The following is a 20,993-nucleotide window of genomic DNA, read 5'->3' as shown; positions in this document are numbered from 1 at the left end:
AACAAAGGAAAAGTAAAATAAATAAATAATAATAATAATGAAAGAAATTAACCAAGAAAAAAAAAAAAAAGAAGAGAGAAATGCCATCTCTCTGGGATTGTTCTGATTGCCCTGCAGTGAGAGAAGCACAATGCCGTAGGGAGGTGAGGAAAGGGAAGAAGAACCACTCAAGCCACAGACAAATTGAGATGTGCCAAGAATGGGACCGCCTCTTTCAGCTCAAAGTGCCCACGTGCAAACCCAGTGGAGAGATGAAACTCAAAACAGGTGTGTGATACACACGGAGTGGTAGGCGATAAACACAGGTTACTGCACACACAGGTCAGAACCTCTGTCCCTCCTCTTTACCCCTGACTCTGGCTTAATGCACACATCAGATGTAGCCACCCTTGCAGAAAGAGGGGGGAAAGGGAGAGCGATGCCCTGTTGGCATCCACCCTCCTCCCCTGGATGGTTAAACTGCTCAGCGTCTGCTCGGGGACTTCAGAGAATGCAACACCCAGAGGAAAACACGACCTCAGGTTGGTGTTTAATTTTTGAACAGCTATAGCAAGAATTTCAGAGACGGCTGGAAAATTAATTTATCTGGGAAGAGATGGTATTTCCCATCAGACTTCATGCTTCTCCTGCAACATCCCTCATGCCATCAGAGGACAGCTTAGTAATCAGGATTTTTGTCATAAAGTCACAGCAATATTTGATGTTAAGTCCCAATTCTGTGAAGGGGTATGGGGAACCACTGTTTGTAAGATATAGTTTAAAACAGAAAAAGACAATCGCAGTACATAATCCACCAGTGAGTTATCAAAAATGGGATTATGAATGCTTTTTTTCCCCAAATAATAACATTTATACATGTTACAAGTGTTTTGGGAAAACCATTCCTGTAGAGTCAGCAAACAGCAATACACAGACTTGGGAGGACAGAAGCCTTTTTGAAGGATAGTGGGAAGTAAAAGTCACTTTGAAAACAAAAAGAATGTCCTTAAAAATATTGCTGTAAACATCTTAGATTACAAATACTAGCAGAGTTGTAATAACAGATTACTGCTCCAGCTCTTTAGCTTTGGTCTGCATTCACATTCTGATTTTTATAAATTATTAACTATTATAAATTATTTATCACCTTTTATTATTATTACCCATTCTGAATGGATAGAAGTTCTAGCTAGGCACTGTCCAGACATGCCGTGTAAAGGTAACCTTGCCTCAATTGTCAGGTAGGCAAACTCACTAGTAAGTTTACTTTCTGGGTTTAATGGATTAACATGATGCTACCATATTTAGAAAATGCAGAGATGTATTTAAAGCAATGTTTAAAATGGTTTGCATTAAAGTTTCCTAATGACTTTAAAGAGCTTAGGGTTTGGTCACTTAAAAGAGAATCACTAAATCAAAATATTTTTATTATTATTAGAATTGTAAAGATAAAACCAAGCCTCCCATTTTGGTCAGTTCTGATTACCAATGAGAAAGGAAGGGGAAAAGATAAGGGAAGTGGTTAATTTAGGGAAGTCGCTATCAGCATCTGAATATTAACCATTTGCAAATGACTCCAGCAGATATACGTCAAAGACTGTTGATCGCAAATGTTTCCTTGCAATTTTTATATCATATGAGTATGATGGTTTGAGAAACAAATTTGAAAGATACAAAGTCGAATTAATCTCCAACTTAATTCATTATGAATCTCTAGGGCGTCCTTAATTACCACATTTCTAGTAACATAACAAAGAACAAGATTAGGTCTGTCTTTCAGCTGGTGCAATGGGGAACTCCGTTAGCAAGTTCTTCTGAGATTTAACAACTCTTAGTTGCTGTTGAATTCAATTGCTCATAGAACTTCACTTAAGCAGTGCAGACAGTCAAATGTGTATTTGCTTTTTAAAGTATATTCTCTTTCAATAATCTAAGGTGCTATTTGAAGCATAGGTACGGACTTAAAAAGAAATAAATGATTTTTATTCCAGCATTACCTTTTAAGCTACAAACGTGACCTGTCTTAAAATGGTTATGATCTGTTGAAAATGCCATCTGGCTGCTAAATCCCTTTGAAGACTATTTAATCAACTGCCTATTAAGTAGTAATGTTAAGATACAGAAACTATGGAACAGATCTTGTCATCTTTATTCTTTGAGGTAGACCTACTGAGATGTCAGAAACTGATCCCAAGAGATCAATTAATGAGATCAAGTCTAAGGTTCACAGCTCTGGATGCTTATTTTGTGCACAAAACTGGTTTTGTTTGTTTTCAGTACATTCTGCAGAGGCATGAGAGTTCTCAAACATCTGCTTCATTCCACTGCCATCCAGGAGACCCCAGTGCAGAAACAAGGAAGGAAAGGAAATGGATCTTCACTGTTTCCTGGCATGTTAAAGGCGCAGGGGGAACTGCAAACATATTTAGCTAGTTGCAAAATAGAGTAGCAATTGATAGGAACCCAGAATGTTTCAGAAAAAAAGTTCAGTCAAGTAAGGAGTTGGAAGCCTTATTAGCCTGTAAACTTACACTTGACTGTGTATTCATGTGAAAGAATTACATGCATTATTGGGGAATTACCATTTAAAATATTTGGAATACCAATGGTATCTTCATATAGATAAGAGAAGATCCATAGCTATATCCATACCCTAACACATGAAATATATCTGTGTCCAATGGGGGATGGCACCTTCTCAGGAATTCCTGAAAAGTATGTGGAAAGCTCTGGGTCAGACATTGAGGTACCGTGGATTGTGATAGCCCTATAGACTTTATGGTAAGCTCCAGCCTTTTTGCTAGGACTGAAGTCCTGAAGTGACTAAGTCAGCCTTGCCAGACACTAAGAATACTGAAGAAGTTATCAAGGTAAAGGCAGGCCTCTGTCACTGCACTTAGTAACAAATACCTTTGCAACAGATATACTATCAACTATGTTTGATCAGCTGAGTATCAATATCTGGTTGACTCCAATTGAATAAGGGCCTGTGGACATACCTCATTTATAGCGTTTGAGGGTTCTGATCTTAATTAGTCAACTTCTCACTTTCCCTTTAAATTTGCTGTTCCTCAAATCCATAAAACTTATTTTGTCTTACTTTCTAATCAAGTTACTCTGGAAAACTGAATGGAGTTGATTGTAGCCAGCATGGCTTACTGCTCTACTGTGACTTGATTGAAAGTGGCTGTGAAACAATTCCTGATATATGGTCTGAAACCATGCTGTCTACAGACTTCAGCTGGATATGGCAGTGTTTAGTCATAGCAATGTTATTCAATGCGCTTATGAGATTGAAAAAGGACAGGGGCACAGTGAGATCCCTGAAGTACCTCTAGCAGTGCAGGGAAAACGTGTGATAAATTATCTGCTTGGATTTGTAAATAACATTTCCCTCAACACCCATGAAAATTTACAAGCTGCCAAGGAAAAACAAAACATCCCAGCTAAGAGCCACAGCTCTGCAGCAACAGATGTCGAAAAGCATCAAGCATGTGTGAGTGAATTGGACCAACAGATCTTGAAGCAGCACCACTTACCCTTGGACTGCTGAGAGGACTGGTGGAGAGGCCAGATGATGCTCCGCTGATTGACCGAGACCTGAATGGACACAATAAGGAAAAAGGCCCTCAGAAAACTTAGACAAGTAATAACCCTGAACACCAGCCACCGCAGGCACAGGCATGAAGTGAGGAGAAGGAGGGAGGTTGTCACTGGAAAAGCACATGACTCTTTCCTCTCACTACTGTCGCATTTTGCAGTTGTCCCGCCCTCAAAGCAAAACTCTCCGAAATGCTGCTTGTTCAAGGAGGATACTGTAATCCCTTTTCAGTGAGGGAGTTGCTACCTTCTTGGCCTTCAAGCACATGGGAACTACCACGTCTGACCTGTGCAAGCTGAACTGCTGAATCTAAAAAGGACTGTGAAGATTCATGCTGGTGCTGAGGATTCTCTTCTGCGCAGTGCTGGTGGACACAGCATGAGATGTTCTCTGTCACAAGCAACACAGAAAGCCACTGTGTGTATAAGGCACAAGGGTGGGGGATCATGATCATTTCCTGTGCAATAACTTCCTACTGAACTCAAAGCTCACATTGGCCTTTCCAACTTCTCACTGCTGGACTTCACAGCTCTGCTCTCCACTAAGATCTCCTGGTGTTGCATTAAACAAGCCAGGTCTTCTCTGTGGATAACTAGTTCTGCTGTTGTTGATGACTACACTAATAACAGGATAACAGTCCAGGTGCCCTCAAAAAGAGGCCAGTTAACAAAGAATAAACTTGCTGACAAGGTCACCTGTACTGTAATGCTCTTATGCTCTCCCACGAAGGCCACCTATGAAAAATGTCAGCTGTGGACAACAAAACATATGAATGTGCTATGCTGAACATGCTGAAAGGGCACAAGCCAAATGCACAAACATTTCAGCAGAACAACTTTCCAGGAGGTGGGCTGCCCATTACAAAAAAAAGCACCCTCTGATTGACTGTAAATGAGTGAGCCCCAGAGGCAGCTGCTTTCTGTCCTTTTTAAATAGCAAGACAATTGTCAGGAAGACTGAAATATCTTACAGGAGAGGACTTGGCTAAGAACCTAGCTGGCCAACCATCACTATGAAATATGTTAATTCAGCAAAACTACCAATGTTTCATCTATACTAAGAGCAGTGAAAGCAATTACGTGCCTTCAGGTAACAAGTATAACCAGTTGAAATCCTGTAGATGCTTGGAAAACACAGTGCATGTGTGGATGTGTATTCATGTGTGTCTGTGCATGTGTGTACACATACATATATTTATAATGGACACAGGTCAGACTATCAATTTATACATGACAAGATATAAATAAATTTAGACCATGAACTGCCTCTATTTACTAAACTTTTAAACCTGTTAATAGAATAATAAAACAATTTTTAAAAAGTTCCTAAAATGTTCTCCCTCCTAAGTAAATTTGAGTAGCAGCATTATTAAAAAGTAAGTAAAACTGCATAAGAGGAGACATTTCCAAGGAAACAGTAAGTAAAACTGAACACAATGGTAGGTCCTATTCTCTCTGTATCCTCTGGAGAAACCATATACTGATGGCTTTTCTTCTATCTTATTTCAGTTTGTCCATCACAGTTAAGTAAAACCCAGAAGACTTGGCATGCCTTTTTGTCAGATGAAGTCTAAATTTGTGCCATGAAAATCTGGGGCACTCATTCTATGCAGAAACTCCCCCCATGTACCCTGCTGCTGTCTGCCCATCACTGTACAGCAGACAAATACTACAAGCTCAGTCTTGGCATTCTTTTGCACTTGATTAAATCTGAATTTGCACCATCATCATCTGGGGCAGTGATAAAGATTTAAGGAAAGTAAGTTTCAGGGGAGAACTGTCTGTTGCACTTTTGAGAGGCTATTTTATGTGCCTCTCCCATAACTGAGGTAGCTGAGTGCAATGCAAGTGTGTCGTGTATATAAGAACTCCATTTAGTTTAAATCTTCCTTGTATGAGTCATCAGGAAAGGCTTCTTCCAAACCATAAGTTACAAGAGGATCCTAAAAATTACCTTGCACAAGATTTGGGAAGTATATAGGTGCCTGGAGATGCAGTAAAATACCTATTTAGGCATTTAAGTTCCTCTAGGAGACGTTCCCACCAACACTTAATTATGGTGGGAAGGTCCTCTCTGACACTCACCTGAAATCCAGGATACTTGATTAAAAGTTCCAATCTGCTATTTTCTCTTTGCAATCAGATGAGTTTCCAACAGTCCTGAATTCTCCCCTCCCAGCCCCACTGCCTCCTATTTTTTTTTTTTTTTTTACAAAAACGATCACACACATGGAGGGTAAAACAAGGCAGCCGCCCCTCCCAGCACCCAGTTCCTTATTGGAAACAATATTTGAAAAAGAGTTGCTGTGTACTGTGTTTTCATCCAGCCTAGGAGCCTGAGGTAGGGGACAGAAGAGAGAGTTAGTGTGAAATCCTCCTGGAAATGCATTCAGTATCCACATGATTGCTATCGAACAAGCTTTATTTCTGTTGCTGATTTACATGCAAAATACGTAAGAAGTAGGTCTCATAGCAAATCTTAGTTTGTCCACACTGGAAATCGTATAGAGGAGCAGCGGAAAGAGTTTAAAGAATCACGGGTTAATTTTAAGTGGGTGAAAAGAGAGTTGTACATTTTCAAAACTTTTCCCATTTATGAGAGCATGCTGGTATGGAATATGACAGCCAGACTGAGGAGTTCTTCCCTGCATCTTCTTCAATTTCATAAATCCCCCAGAATTTACCTTTATAAACGTGACACACTTTCCAATCTGGCTATAAAACCTCTGAACAGTAGCAGGTTCTATACTCCAGTACAAAAATGCTAACAAGCAAAAATGAGAGATTTTTCCTCCCAATAAGATCATCTTAGCTGGAAATGCTGGAATTGATTTTCAGAGAAAAAAAAAAAATAAAAAAAAAACAAACACATGCACTGCTCCTGTATCTCAGAGTCAGGTGGACAGAACTGGGACAGGGCCAAAAGAAAGTAATGAACAATGTAGTGTTATGCTGAAATGTTGTGATGAAAGAACAGAGAGAATTCAAATCTGTATCCCTCTCACCAGAAAATGAAAGTTCGAAGCCCTACAGGCAGCACATTAGCATGGCAGACCCTGGATGATCTTACGTGTGGAAAAAGGAGAAAAATATGAAATCATCTTACATTTAAGGCTATGAACAGAGTTTATTTAGTGGGAAATATCTGTTAGTGAATAACCTCCAAGGAGTCTTTATAGGCATTAAATGTCATTGGAAGTATTAAATCTGTAATTATTCCAGTAACTTAATACTACATGCAACAAACTAGGTAACTATGAGTGTTGTGTGTGACTCAGTTTGCTCTGCATTTTGCTTTGCTGTATGCTTGGGCATTAACCCAATGGAAGACACCAAAAAAAAAAATGGTGAAAAAACAAGCAGAAAAGTTAATGCAGTGGCTCAGAGAAAGAGCATTCCCTCAAATACAATTGCCAGATTTAGGGATGTAGGAAGAGACTCAAGTCCCATTCAAGGTGATATAATTGCTTTGCCAAGCATGGAGGGAAAAAAAAAAATCAGTCTTTAGGGATCTAGTCCCAAGTTCTAGGAAGGAGAAGCTGTAAAGGGGGCTCTAAGCATAAGGTGGGCACTGAAATCATTGCAGGCTATTCCTCCCACCTCAAAGACTCAAACAATAAGCAGGAGACATCTGAGCTATGAAAGAGAGAGGCCAAGCACTGAAAACAAATGTGCACGTGCGGGCTGCAGTTTGTATATTTTATGACTTTATTCCTTAATCACTGTATTTGATAATTCAGTTAAAAGGTCCTTTGTTTTAAAGTGAGTTTTTACTCATTTTAGTCAGCTGCTGCCAAAGGGGAAGCCATGCAAGGCTCAATTTGTGTTAGACCAGTTGATCTCTTACTGGTGAAACTGAGGAGCTGGAATGGTTTGTAGACGGTTTAAGAGAAGTGCTGAGTTTCTTATGGGCTATAAGAGGTGAAGGGCCAAAGCCTGACACTGCTGAGGTGTAGGCAGAGAGAGACACATGAAAGAAAAGAGCAGCTGACCTGGGAAATGTAGTACACATATTGCACACAGAGCACTTCTATATGGCCCTTCATCCAGATAAATTTTCAAGTGCTTTAAACAGTGCATCAGCTACTACACACCAGTATGATATGACTTGCAGTCAGCATTAAACATTTGGGTCAGATTTGGCATTTGTTTCCTCTTTGAATAAGCATCTCACAGAAAATTTTCCTACAGTCAGAGGAGAGTTTGGTACCTTGCTTCAGTCCCAGCAGAACTTGCTTTCATAGCACAGCTTTACTAGGATGCTGAATAAAGCCTTTTAGCTGGTCAAGCGGGAGCCATGCTTTCAAGAAAGGGAGCCTGCGGCATGCATGCAGCGTGCAAAAATGCATCTGACTTGTGTCCCTGGGTGAAATGCCTTACAAATTTTGAATTGGTTTGATTCTGTGGGTAGTTTTGAAAGGCAGAGCCAAAATATCCAGCCAATTTTTGTTTGCTGAAAGCATAAATTGGGTGGCATTTGATACTCCTCTTTGCTTGCTCACTCAAGTAAAAATAAAAAATCATAAACTACAGTTCAGGGTATGAAACCGTTGCTGAATTAGTAAGCAATGGTGAGCATTCAGGCACTGTGTATTACAGAGTTTCATTGCCTTTGCTCTCCAGTGTCCAAAAGATAAAACTTGTTCTTCCTTGCTCCCTGAAGTTGATCTAGGGAATAAGAATAGACTCCCTCTAATGCTACTCTGTTTCACAGTCCTAACTGTGCAAATAATACCAACCTTAACATCTCTTACTGGGAATACTTATGTCTAAGTCAGAAGGTCTACTCGAGGTAATAACCATTTGGAAGATGAAGCTTTTGCAAAAAGCACATGGAAAGGACTGTGGGTGTTGATAACACACCTCTTCTTCCTTCCAGTGCACACAGAAGGTGATGTTAAACAGCACCACCTCCCTTAATTGGCCAATTATACTGAACTATAACCATTTATAAATGGCTAAAAAAGAATTAACAAATAGTAAAGCATGTTACAAACATGAGAAGTAAATGTTACTGGTGCTCTGTAGCCTTCTCAGTTTGTACCTTCTCGTAAGCTTTTACTGTAGTCTAGTGATCTATTATAATATTTTTATTAAGTCATTTATTAATAAATATTATCCTTCTGTTAAGTATTTGTAAATGGAACCTTAATTCGAAGTGTGACTGCATTCTTAATTGTACCTATATCCTCTTTATTGAAAATAAAGAGCTTTGAAGATATAACAGTCTCTAGAGCCATCTGTTCACCTCTTACAAAAACCTACACTAAAAGGAGAGGAAATACCCAGCATTTTTTTAGTAACTCAGATGGGACTCAGCTTCATCTTTAAAAAAAAAAAAAAAAAGAAAAAAAGGATAAATTAGGATCAAAATTAACTGGAAGGTACCAAACAGATACAAAAAGAGCTAAATGGAGAAGGGGAGTTCATTCTCAGGTATTCTGGTACCTGCACAGTGTCTGAGATTAGTTCTGTGTGCCCACAGACATTGAAACAGACAGACAGAGAACAAAAAAGAACCCCAAATTAAATTATATGGAGTGTAACTCCAACATAAAAGCACACAAACAGGCACAAAAGCACCAAAAATGCTTCTTCCCACATCTCTCTGCCTCTCCCTGCTGTAAAGCCTCATTCCCTGACGTATATCCACCTGGATTGTATTTGTAAAATGCAAATGAAAAGTTTCTCTACAAGATACAACAGGTCCCGCAACAGGAATAATCCAAAACCAGAGCTTACCCCAATGGATCAGCACTCGCCATCCTCGGAAAGGGAAAATGAAGAGAGAGGGAAGAGAGAAAGAAAAAGAGAGAGAGAGAGGGATGTGGAGGCAGGTAGAGAAAAGAGTAGGAAAAGCAGAGTGAAATACTGTTCGGAGAACTGCATGGTCATAATTATTGCCACAGGTACCTATGTCTTCAGAGACCAGGAACACTAGGGGGACAGTTTCATTTACTAGAAAGTAACTTTTGTCCTGCTCACAATATTGCAGACACGTCCAACTTTGGCACTGGGGAATATGGAGAGGGACATACGAAGGCTGTAAAAAAAAATTCCCAGCCAAATCCCAATGAGAGCAGTCAGCAGAGCAATGGGGTTCAGACTTCATGCTGCATTTCTTTTCTGACTTTGACATAAAGCACAGTCATACCAGACTGTTATAAAGGAAATTGTTCTTTTTGTCCCCATTTTGCTCAGTGTAGTGTCCCTCTGTCCCCCAAGCTGGCCTGGTAAGAAGTATTTTTTTTTGCCATGAATGAACTGTGAAACATATTGGTTATTAAAGCATGCATTTCTGAGCCAGCTTGGGAGCCCAGGGTACAAGATTGTAGCTCAAGCTGTGAATCTGCTTTGATACTGGCTTATTAGTCATGATGGTCTTATAGTCAGGAATTCAGATCAGCTAGAACACACCAGCTCAGCAACCCAGCACTTATCTCTGTGGATGCCATCTTGTGCTCCAGGATCTCATTTTTCATTTAAAATAAATTCAGTCTCTGGGTCTTAAAGGTTGCAAGGAAAATCTTTCAAATGTGAATGCAGAATAAATCAATGCTGTGCTGAAAAGAGTCTGAAACGGCAGCTCTAAAAGCAGAATGAATCTCTGACATGTTGACTTTGATGCCTACGGACAATCAAAAACTTCAATATTCTTTATTTTTTGATGGTAATCAAAGCACTCATGGTGGAAAAGAATAGTCAGGATATTGAGTTTTTAGGGGTGCAAGTAAGTAAACTCAGGAAAGTGTCACCACTTTTTCACATTAACAAAGATTAGATTAAGAATAAAAAAAAAATTGGGTGTGTTATTAAGTAAAATTATTTTAAAGTCGGATGCCCTGCTTTTTTTTCCTCCCTATCTCTTTCTCTCTCTCTCTCTTTCTCTCCATTTTCAATAACAGGCTCCCAAGCTGCCAGAGTTACCTCTGGCTGGGTGAAGAAAATCCATTCTTCACAAGACGGTCACCAACAGAAATGCTAAATTTAATATATGCCCAGTAGATTTCACAGTTTCCTGCTCAGTGCAACTAGCCATGCTTCCGGATACAAGAACATTGCAGATGCTGGGCTGGGCAACACAAGGCAGTTGTGAGAAAAGTTAAAATTAAAACATAGTTAGAATAGAAAGAAAAAGCTGTTGAGCTACACATTGATAGAGAAGTGGAAAGAAGCATTATAGTAAATTCTTTTTCGTGTGTTTGAGTGACACTCCATTTGTGATTTGGCCTGGAGTGCAAATTTGGTGAAGATCTAATTCATATATATATACAAATACATATACATTGTATATATTTAGGGACAAATGTTGTCCTCAACTGTTGCAGTACAAATCTACCTACATTGATGTAACTGAGAAGAGCAAATTGACACCCATTGTATATTGGAACATGTATGTAAAATTATACAGCAAATACACCCATAATCACACATGCAGAATATTAAAATGTAAATAGAATGGGTGTAAGAAAGTTGATTCATTTTTCTTTCAAGTCATTTTCCCAACAGGGAAGGCACTTAAGAGGTTAACAAAGAGAATGGAAAGCAAATTGACAATAGGGAAAAGGAAGAGGCAAATGAGGTTTAAAAAAAATGAACAATCCCAGGACACAATAGACCCAGAAGCGCAGACATGTGCATTCCCTACAATACTGAAGCAAGTGAACTACGGAGCTGCAGCAACCCAGATACAGAAGAAGAGAAGCACTGAAAGAGGGGGTGAAAGAGAAAGTCAGAAAGAAAGAAAAAGAAAAAGAAAGGGACAGTGGCCTCAGCTACTAAGACAACCATGTGCATCTAGAGGGAAGGGACCCTTAAAGATGCAGTATTCCTTTAAAAAAAGACATCATAAAGTTGAATAATTAAACACTGGACAAAAATTTCATGGGCCACCATGATTAGCTGGCCCCGTTTTGCTGGGTTTCTCTCACTGCCTATCCCTTCCTTTCATGTGGCTGTGCACAGCTCCAGAATTTGGTTCCTTCCATTTTCCTACCACCGAGGTCCTTCATCCTAACTCTTAAAAGTGGGAGAGAGGTGAGAGAACAGTGCATGTGATCCTTCAAAAATCAGCTTGGCCTTCCAGTGAGGGGGACCCTGGCTGATCCTTGTGCACTACCCTAACCTTCTCCTCCTGTACTCTGAAAAACACCACCTTCAAAAGGCAACATGAAATGCCTGGGTGTATTTATGAAATTCCTCTAGTGGTTACTGAAGGGTCATTTCCTCTGCTCCTAACACAGCCATAACAGCTGCCAGAGAAGTACAGAGGGACTGTGAAAGGTGCTGGTCACATCTGAAGGACCCTTCTCACACCACAGACAAAATGCAAAGACACCTCTCTTACTGGACCTGGCTTTTAATTACTGTGGAAGAGACAATATTTGGAATAGTTTCAGACTGTATTTTAATGCAAGAAGTGCCACGTGTTCAAGAATGTAATTTATGTACAGGAGGAATCAGAAAGGAACATCAATTTCCATGCCTACGGTAACAGTCCAGGAAAGCCCAGCCACTAAAGACTGTGTCACCTCTACTTCATGGCTGTGAAACTCTTAGAGGCTTCTAACTGTTTGGGTGCAATGCTTGTACTTACATGTAGGCTGCCATCTTAAAAAATGTGCCTTACATATGTGAGGGACAATCTCCCCTGTGGGTACACGTAGTTGGTCTTCACTGTGGCAGGTACAAGATTTGAAACACTGCCCACAAAGGATTGTCTCAGTCTGCAGAAGGCCAAAACAGGGGCTGTCCTTACATCCTAGGAGTCTCCTGTGGCTTAAACACCACATTTATCTTAAAGTAGAAAGGCTTACATTAAAAGGGGAAATGGAGAGAAAGGTTAGCTGAGTCCTCAGGTTGGTTCCTTTAAGGAATTCACCACTTCCCCCTTTCTGAATCATATGGAACAGTCCTAAATCTCAAGCTGCTGATCTCAGATAAGCTGAGTGTTTGTCCAAAATGTGTGAGGATCATATTATAAATGAAGAATTATCCATCCAGATGCCAACTTTTAGCATTTGAGAAGAACTCTCTTCCTCTGAGACTGAAATTTTCGGAATTCCATGTCCACCAACAACCTCCCCTTAAATTTCTTTTTTTTGTTCATGGACTCAAACTTAAGTGAGTCCACTAAAACTCCCTAAATCTGGTGGCCTGTATGTCTTCTGCTGTGCCTTTATTCACAGTTGGGAGTTACTCTTTTAGTTATTCTTCAGCATCTGTTAGACTGCTAGACTGGAATCATCCTCCAAACCCCCTTTCTTTCAATGATCTTCTCCTCTCGTGTTCTGTGATGCAGCCAGGCTGCTTAAAGAGTTTGGCTCTTACCTAAAGGCATTTAATGTTCTGTTCTGTCAGTCAGGATTTCCAAAGTTTCCTACCACTGCTTTTGCTGACTCAGTTGTACTGCTGCTTCTAGTGCTGAGAATGAAGCACCCTGGGCTTTCTTAGCGTTTTATATTCCCAAAGCAGTCCTAGCAAATACAACTTCTAGCCTGGGCATCCTAACTTGGGGCAGGACTAAACCAGAAGTAATGGCAGGATGACATTTTAGTGGGGAAAACAGTACAGTCACAAGCTGCATTGGGGATAGCCTCAAATGTATGGAACTATACAAAAATATATGTAGTGTGGGACTGTAAATATCCCACCCTCATTGTTTCTCTCTAAGGAGAGAACAGCTATGTCCCCACACAGAGAAGGTAAGTACTGCATCTTTAAGGTCTCAGCAGTGAGGTAGAGGAGAGGAACATATTGTCAGTGTTTATACCTTTCTTCTTTGTTGAATTTGGGATTGGCTTCAGAGATATCCAGGCTTTTACTGAACATTGTTTTACTATGGCAGGAACAAAGCGAGAAAACAGAGTTACTAGTGTGGACATTTATAAAAAAGAGTCACCTGAAGCAATGCTGGACACCCAGCCCCCCCAACCCATCCTCCCCTTTTAAAGCAATGCTCTGGAACCTTTATTTTACTTTCCAGCTATGGCTCAAGCCTACACACTGCTGAAGTTCGTTATCTCCACCTGACTTCTGAGGTCTAAGAGGACTTCACCCAAACATACTTTTAAACCCTGCTCTTCTCTATCCAGTTGAAAACCCAGGTACAATCTACTTTGTCACATTGTCCGGAGCATATAGAACGTGCCTGAAGGCACAGATTGCATAGCACTCTTTACTCAGACTTGTCTAGCAGATCTCAACACTAAGCATGATATGGGAAAAGGTTCAAATTAGGCCACAGAGACTCTTAGAGGAAAAGTAATCCATTTTGTATTCTAAATTGTAGGTCTATTACCACTTACTCCCAGCTCTCTTCCCTATACTCAGTGTATAGAGAAATGTCCTTCTTTATAATCTTGGGTGTGAATCCCTGAAGCTTAGAAGCAAAATTCCCTCTGCCTTGCTAAAAGGGCAGCTCTCTGTAACATGTTTCACTGGTAATATGCTTCACTGTTTCGCAGAACACTGTTTTCTAATGTTAGTTGATCTTTCATGCAAGCTATTCACTTCAATAGCCAGAAGAAAATGCATAGTTAATGAAGCTCATTTTAGAACAGTTTTTGGACTCTCACAGAAAAGCTGCTGAAAATTTCTGGCATATCCCCACAGGATTCTAGTTCCCACAGAATTCTCCCTTGCCTGTCTGATTTTGGCACAGAGGCCAAATTAGCTGGTGTTAAACTACGCTCAGAACCTACCTCTTTTCTTTTGACATTTCAGTGAAATACCAGATAGGCTGAGAAGTGTGGATACCAAAAAAAGCAGAATCAAATAAAATGTAATTATGAACACCTTTAGTTGACAGCTAGTAGCGAAAACCACGAATCAACAATAGTTAGTCACCAGTTTTAGGGTGGCCAGTGTTTGTGCACATTTATTTTATCATACATCATCAAAGACCCAATGAAGAACACTTGGAGAGGTCAGCACAAACATCTCAAGGAGTCTGTAAGCTCAAAAAGCGGTCCTTGTGTTGAATTCCTCTCCTACACCACCCAGAACTAAATCACTAAAGGACTATGTTTTTCACCTAATACTTTGTCAGCCTGTATGACTGCCGAGACTTAAACCTCAATGGAAAGATGTGCCCTTAAACAAGCCAAGACAAGACGCTTGTAAGGACCCCACTTTATTACCAAAAGCACAGTTCATCACACAGACGCATAAAACCAGAGGTTACAATCCCCTTTATGCAAGAAAACATCTGTTCACTACTGGAAAAGGGAACGTAGGACTAAATCACAACAAACATGGGTGTGTTCTGCCCACTGGTTAGAAGAGTATCTCTGCTACCTTAAGAAAGAAGTAATGGCTCTGTGTCTCCAGATGTTTGCACAAGTCTTTTGTGTCTAAATAAGAGGCCTGTTTCCATCGTCTACCTCCCTGTTTTCCTAGTATTGTAGGATAAAAGCATTGAATAGTCATCTATCCAGACCAAAAAATGTCATTCTTCAAAAAAAAAGCATCCACTTCTGGGATCTAAGACCTAGTGCTGTAAAATCCACTCTCAGTGGGTCATTTCATGGAAAATAATATGCAGCTAGCCATTAAAAATCCTTCAGTCTTGGTGGAAGGCACTTGTCATTTTGTTACTGACTGCTCTGACAGATGGTGCCCCATCAGCAATGCATCGTCCCCAGACAATCCCCATGCAGTGGTGTTTGTTAATGAAGCCAGTTCACGTTATAAACGACTGTGCTGCCAGCAACACAAAATGTGCCATTGTTGTCTGTGGATGTGGAATGGTATGAATTATGGAAGCTCAGACATAGAGTAAAATAACATCTTCCCTTTAACCCCTTCCAAAACAAGCTCTACCAAGCTCATCATCATCAATCATGGTGTTATTACATCCCTTCCTCCACCCTTAATCACACCTTATGTCCAGCCCTGAGCTGTGTGGTACACATTTTCCTCTATCTCTTTTGTGCCTGGCATGTTTCACTTCTTATAAGCCAAAGTCCTTCCTTACTGATATGCCACCTGGCTATGTCTCCCCTCTGCTCTGCACTCATCTCAGATGTTTGACTTTAAATGCTTTCTCATCTGCAGAATTGAGTGAGGCATTTAAAAGCCAAAGAAATACTTTGGATAATGAGATGCAGCTTTGCTTCTTCAGCGTTTTTGAATCCAAAAGCAAAGCTGAGAGCTGGAAGAGAAGATTTCAGCTCTCAGAAAATTTCAGGATCAATCTAACACGTTCTAGGCTGGATGAACATGACTGAATCATTACCTTTGATTGTTCATCTCACCACTTCCTATTTGTTCCACCCAGTTGGACAGTTACTGCAAACAGCTGCAGAGCACTGCAACTCACAGGCAGCCTTGGGGTGGGGAGAAGTGATTCACCTCTGTCTGTCTCATTTCTGGGAGCTTCATGGCCCAGACCTCTACTGGATACCAGATTAAACACTGTAAGTTGAACAAGGAGTGAGCAACTGTTTGTCAGCCTTGCATTAGTCCCTATCACTTTGAGGCCTATGAGGGACACTGAGAATACATCCTGCCCTAAATGCTTCCTTAGCCCAGACCTCATTGAATATCAAAGCAAACCACACACTCGAGACAGGTTTCCAACCTACAACACAATGAAAAATCTTTCAGGCAGTGTATCTCAAGGCCATACATCTGGTCTGAAGTCCTAGCAAGATCCTCAAAATCAACATTTTTTCCTCCCTATAGACTGAACTGCAACAGTTGTCAGTAAAACTTTCCAGAAGATCTAGGGGACTCTGGACATGAAATTTTTCCATGTTCTTCACACAGTTCTCAGTCAGCAAAGGGAGTTTCTGAGCAGGCACAGCAAGCTCATTTTGAGCAGATCTTAACAGCTAAACAAAAGTAATCATGTCATAAAGCTGAAACAGAAGTTACAGCATCACCAGCATACACATTTATGAAATGTTCTTTAGTACTGATTGATTTATACAAGTGTAAAACTAAATGCATGTGCTTCCTTTAGGGTAGGCATAGCGACTGAGGAAACAACTTCCATTGTTCATATATGTGAACTTCCACAGTTCACTTATTCTCACAGAGCATGCCTTGAGGAAACACCATGCTCCTCTGCTGTTTCTCCACAAGACTAACACTTCCTCTGAGAGAAAAGAAGTAAAATCATACTTGTTTCAATGCTATACAGACAGTTGGTAATTTATGTGGGTCAGATGAGTGTTGGCTCTGACAGCACATTTTAGAAGTATCCACAGATGCCTGGACAGAGCTTTCCAGAGTCAAGCTGTTCTAGCAACGTGGATGGTGAGGTTCATCTCATTTAACTTCAGGTTCCTAAAAGCTAGGTACCTAATCCAAGAGAGTCATCTAGATTCCTGCTGTAGGCTATGGAGACAGAGAAGAATGACCAGAGCATAATTTATACTAAGATTGTTGGAACAGAGGACATATGTATCTAAGATCTTTCAAAGTCCTCATCTGTCCCCACTGCCTAGAGTGACAGCCTGTGCATCTAGCTCAGACTGAATCCCTATGTTCTGGACACTTAAAATGAGATGAGATGAATCTTGCCCAGAGGACAGAGCCATTTCCTGAGAAACAGTTGCAAGCAAACAGAGCTCTTAAGCCCCTGGCAGGGCTTCTGCTCCTGTGTGCATAAGCGCTGTTGGCTGCCAGATCATGTTGCAAGTGTGCTTGGAGGTTGTTATGAATGCTGCTATGAACAGAAAAGCTCCACAGCTCCTTTGTATGTACAACATAAAAGAGGGTAACAAAGCCAGGAGGGACTCTCAGCTCTTGGGTAAAGGAGAGACCCACCTCTGTCCATGTTGTGCCATTTCAATAGCTCTGCGAGCAGGGACTGGGGAGCCGCCATCTGTCACGCTGAGAACCTCCATCGACTTCCTTTCTGGCCGCCGCTTCCCATGCCTGTTCAGCATTGGGGAGTCCACACGCTTCCGGGGGGGATCTTTACAAAAAGAAAACACTGTCAGCTGAATCTGGCTGTGATTTACCTCACAAAGCTTGGATCAGTCCTCTCTCACCAATCTCACTCTCACACCCCCCTACAGAGATAGGTATCTTCGTGATGGAGATGAACATTTGCAGCCTCTTTTCTTCCAAATTTACAAGCATTAAGACATAAGTTGCAATCCATCTGCAGAAAAAAGGAGTATTGCTACTGTCCTGAATGTACGAGCACTGTAAAATAAAGGTACAACTATAGCACAGCCTGCACAAATTACCTTACAAAGCTGATAACAGTAATAGCAAGATGATAGCATGGGCTATAGCAGAAAGCTGCTAGCTAGAGCGTATGCTATCCAGGGATTCTGCTCATGCACTCAGGTAGCTAGAGCTTGCTTTCAATGTCCATGCTAGCTAAATTAAACGTGACACAAGGACATAAGTAGATTCTAAATTCAGACTCACATTCTCTTCTGAAAACACATCCTTTTTTTGCATCTTCAAGATTAGATTTCAGGTTTTCCCTGCTGTTTTATATTTTCCTCCTTCAGCATTACAAATTAAACATTCTTGTCTACCTGAGATGAATCTCTGATGAGAGCTACTGAAATTTATCTCGGAGGTCATCATACAGCTTTTACTGCTATAGTAACTGAAGTGCTTTATACTTTTTATTGTGTAACATTCCTATGATGTATGGAAGTGCTACTTTTATTCTACAGAGTGAAAGCTGAGGTATAAGAATGAGATATTTAAAGACATTTCATACATAAAGGTGCAGACAAACATTTACTGCAGTTTTGAGAAGCTCCTAAGTTGCTCTGGAAAGTCTTTAGACACCAAACTGCGTAACAGAAAGTGCTCCAAGGTGACTTGCCAAACTATACACACCTTCATGGTGATGCAGGGAGCCAAATGCAGACCTGCTGAGTTCTTTTATTACTAACATATCTGATAGCATCAAAACAGTAAAGAAGAAAGCTGAAAAATAAATAGGGAAAGATTTTCTTGCTTTGGTTGGGCCATTTCAGTACCCTGCCTCTGTTTATAGGCACATTTTTAATTTTAGTGGAGAGTGACCACCTGTAAGAAAAGGCATCCTTCACCTCTTCAGTCAAAAAGAGGCTCACAGTGTCCAGTCCCTAAGGCTTCTTTGTCTGCCAGGATTTCTTTGTAAAACCAATAATGCTATATTTGACTATTATATCACTACTGCCACAGTTAGATCAGTACTGCCTAATCTGGTGTTATTTTCATTACCCTGACGTCCTCAGCCCCTGCCTACTTGCTTGTTTCTTCTCTCTCTTACATCATGCTTTTTAGAATACGGTTCCTTTGACTCAAGGCTTATTCTTGAAACAATGAGCATGTGTAAATACAGCCCTAATGCAAACGGGCTAGTAATAACAACTGAGTGTGTTACTATAGAAGTATTACGTGTATTATAATAATAATTCTGTTAAAAATGAGTTAGAAAATAAACAGTTGTATCTCACTCCATTTCTAACTACTTTCAGCAATAAAAATATACTAGAAAACACCAGCAGGGGCAATCATCTTCAGAGTAGGAAAAAAAACACAGTGCATAAAGTTAAGGGAAAAATAGTGGAAGATAAACCTAATAAAACAGTTGTATTGAGTGACTTCACTTCAGTTGCACACAGAGACGTGGTCAACAATAAGCTAGGACAGGATTTAGACATTTCAAATTCCTGCTTCTTCAAACAAGTTCAAAGAACAAGAAAGGATCCATCCTACAGAACAAATGCTGGTGTAAGAAGTGTGATTACAGATGACTAACTCACATAACCAGAATGAAATTAAATTTGGTATCCACAAGAGAGTAAATATAAAGATTCCTAGAGGGATATGAGACATTAGAAATGAAAGGAAAAAAGTGCAGTTGAATTAAAGAAAGGAAAAAAAATGAAGTTGGAAGATGAGGAAAGAGAATGAAGAAGGAAAACGAAGCAAGCATCTAAAGTCAAAAGAAAGGAGATGAGTAAGCTCAGACGGCATCAAGGTTAGTTAATAATAGAGTCTAAACAAGGAGAAGGAAAAAGGCAAGAAAAACATATGAGAAGATTTTTTAAAGGCAATTTCATCCATGCATGTTTAAAACAGAACACTTTAGAAAATGGAAATTCAGCCAAGTGACAGTTGCAAAAGTGATAGTTAGGCCAAATATAAGGTGGACATTAAAAAGAGCTAAAAAGGAATTTGAAGAAAAATGAGCCAAAGACTTGAACAGCGTTTTGTATAGCCATCAAAAAAAGAAAGATTGAAAGAAGGATAGTAGCCAGAAGGACTATAAGGGAATCAACAGAGCAATTAAAGAAGATAAGGATATTGCTAACAAGCTAAATCATTCTTTTATATCAATCTTTGCTCAATACGTTGGAAGATACTGATTTCCAATCTGTATTTTAAACTTTCAAATAGAGGGAATAAGCAAAAGGAGCAGGTGGTGAAACACACCCATAAATTCAACAACAGCAATTCAGAAAGGTTTGATGGAAAATACATCCAGAAGTTTGCATTGATGTAGTTGATCTTCTAACACTGGTATTTGATTCCTCTTGAAATTGGCTACAAACCTACACTATACATGGATAAGGTTGTCAAGTGCCATAAATATTTTTTAAAATGGTCTGAATAAGAAACCACAGGGTACTGAGTCTGTCATCAATGTCAAGTCTAAAGATTCTAAAGTATACAGCCATCCTGCCATAAAGACTAAAGTGGTGGCATATAAGAACAGTTGGAGATTTTGCAGCAGCACAGGAATTAAAAATAGGAAAACCTCCAGTGTGCACACTTCTGTTTTTGAGTCTCTGGAAATATTTCACAGGGAAACAAAACGAAAACCCAAATTCAAGTCCTGGTCTGGATGTGGCAGTTTTGGAGAAGTATTTTCCTTTCATTTCACATCAGAAAAGTGAAGCCATTCTTAATTTTGTTTTGTTTTGGTTTTGTTTTTAACAGAGAAAGGCAGTATCATGTAGATAATAATCCAATTATAACAGTATTCATCTGAAAGGCAGGAAAGTTTCATCTTCTGAGTTTGAATGAGGCACCTATATCCTAATAGGGCAACTCTGGCTCAATCTCTTGTTCTCTAGTTTATTAAGAATTTCCACTACACAGAAGCCTTTTGCTCAGGGAGACATTAGTTGACATTCACATATTTTACTGAGAAATTTCTCATTTCCATGTTTTGGAAGAAAGAGGAAAAAGCAAAATATAATGAGATGCACCTTTCTTATTTTTTTTTTCCCCTGGCAAGAGCTCAGGCAATACACAACTCTCACAAATGTGGTTTCTTCAACCTGCTAATATTAAATCCATTACCTTTTCTCTGCTCTTCTCTGTTTGTGCTAAGCCATTGCTAATGGCTAATGATGAGACACTCATCAGAAGCATGACTGCTCTTAATTAAACCTTGCCCCATGTTCTCAGAAATACTGCTGGGAACAGAGGAGGTGGAA

The 20,993-nt window shown here is 39.9% G+C and overlaps 1 protein-coding gene across 1 annotated transcript in view; it reads right to left on the bottom strand.

Annotated features, from left to right (window-relative positions):
- BRSK2 (BR serine/threonine kinase 2) overlaps positions 1-20,993 on the bottom strand; it is a 302,139-nt gene that overhangs the window by 36,224 nt on the left and 244,922 nt on the right. Inside the window, exons 14-17 of the mRNA XM_068683402.1 lie at positions 17,356-17,506; positions 13,352-13,417; positions 9,322-9,345; positions 3,519-3,579 (exon numbers count right to left, since the gene is read on the bottom strand). Of these exons, the coding sequence (XP_068539503.1) occupies positions 3,519-3,579; positions 9,322-9,345; positions 13,352-13,417; positions 17,356-17,506 (302 nt within the window). The remainder of the gene's footprint in view (positions 1-3,518; positions 3,580-9,321; positions 9,346-13,351; positions 13,418-17,355; positions 17,507-20,993) is intronic.

This window comes from Anas acuta, chromosome 5 (assembly GCF_963932015.1).
Source record: "Anas acuta chromosome 5, bAnaAcu1.1, whole genome shotgun sequence".
NCBI classification, from domain to species: Eukaryota; Metazoa; Chordata; class Aves; order Anseriformes; family Anatidae; genus Anas; species Anas acuta.
This window is presented reverse-complemented; position numbering and strand designations above follow the sequence as displayed.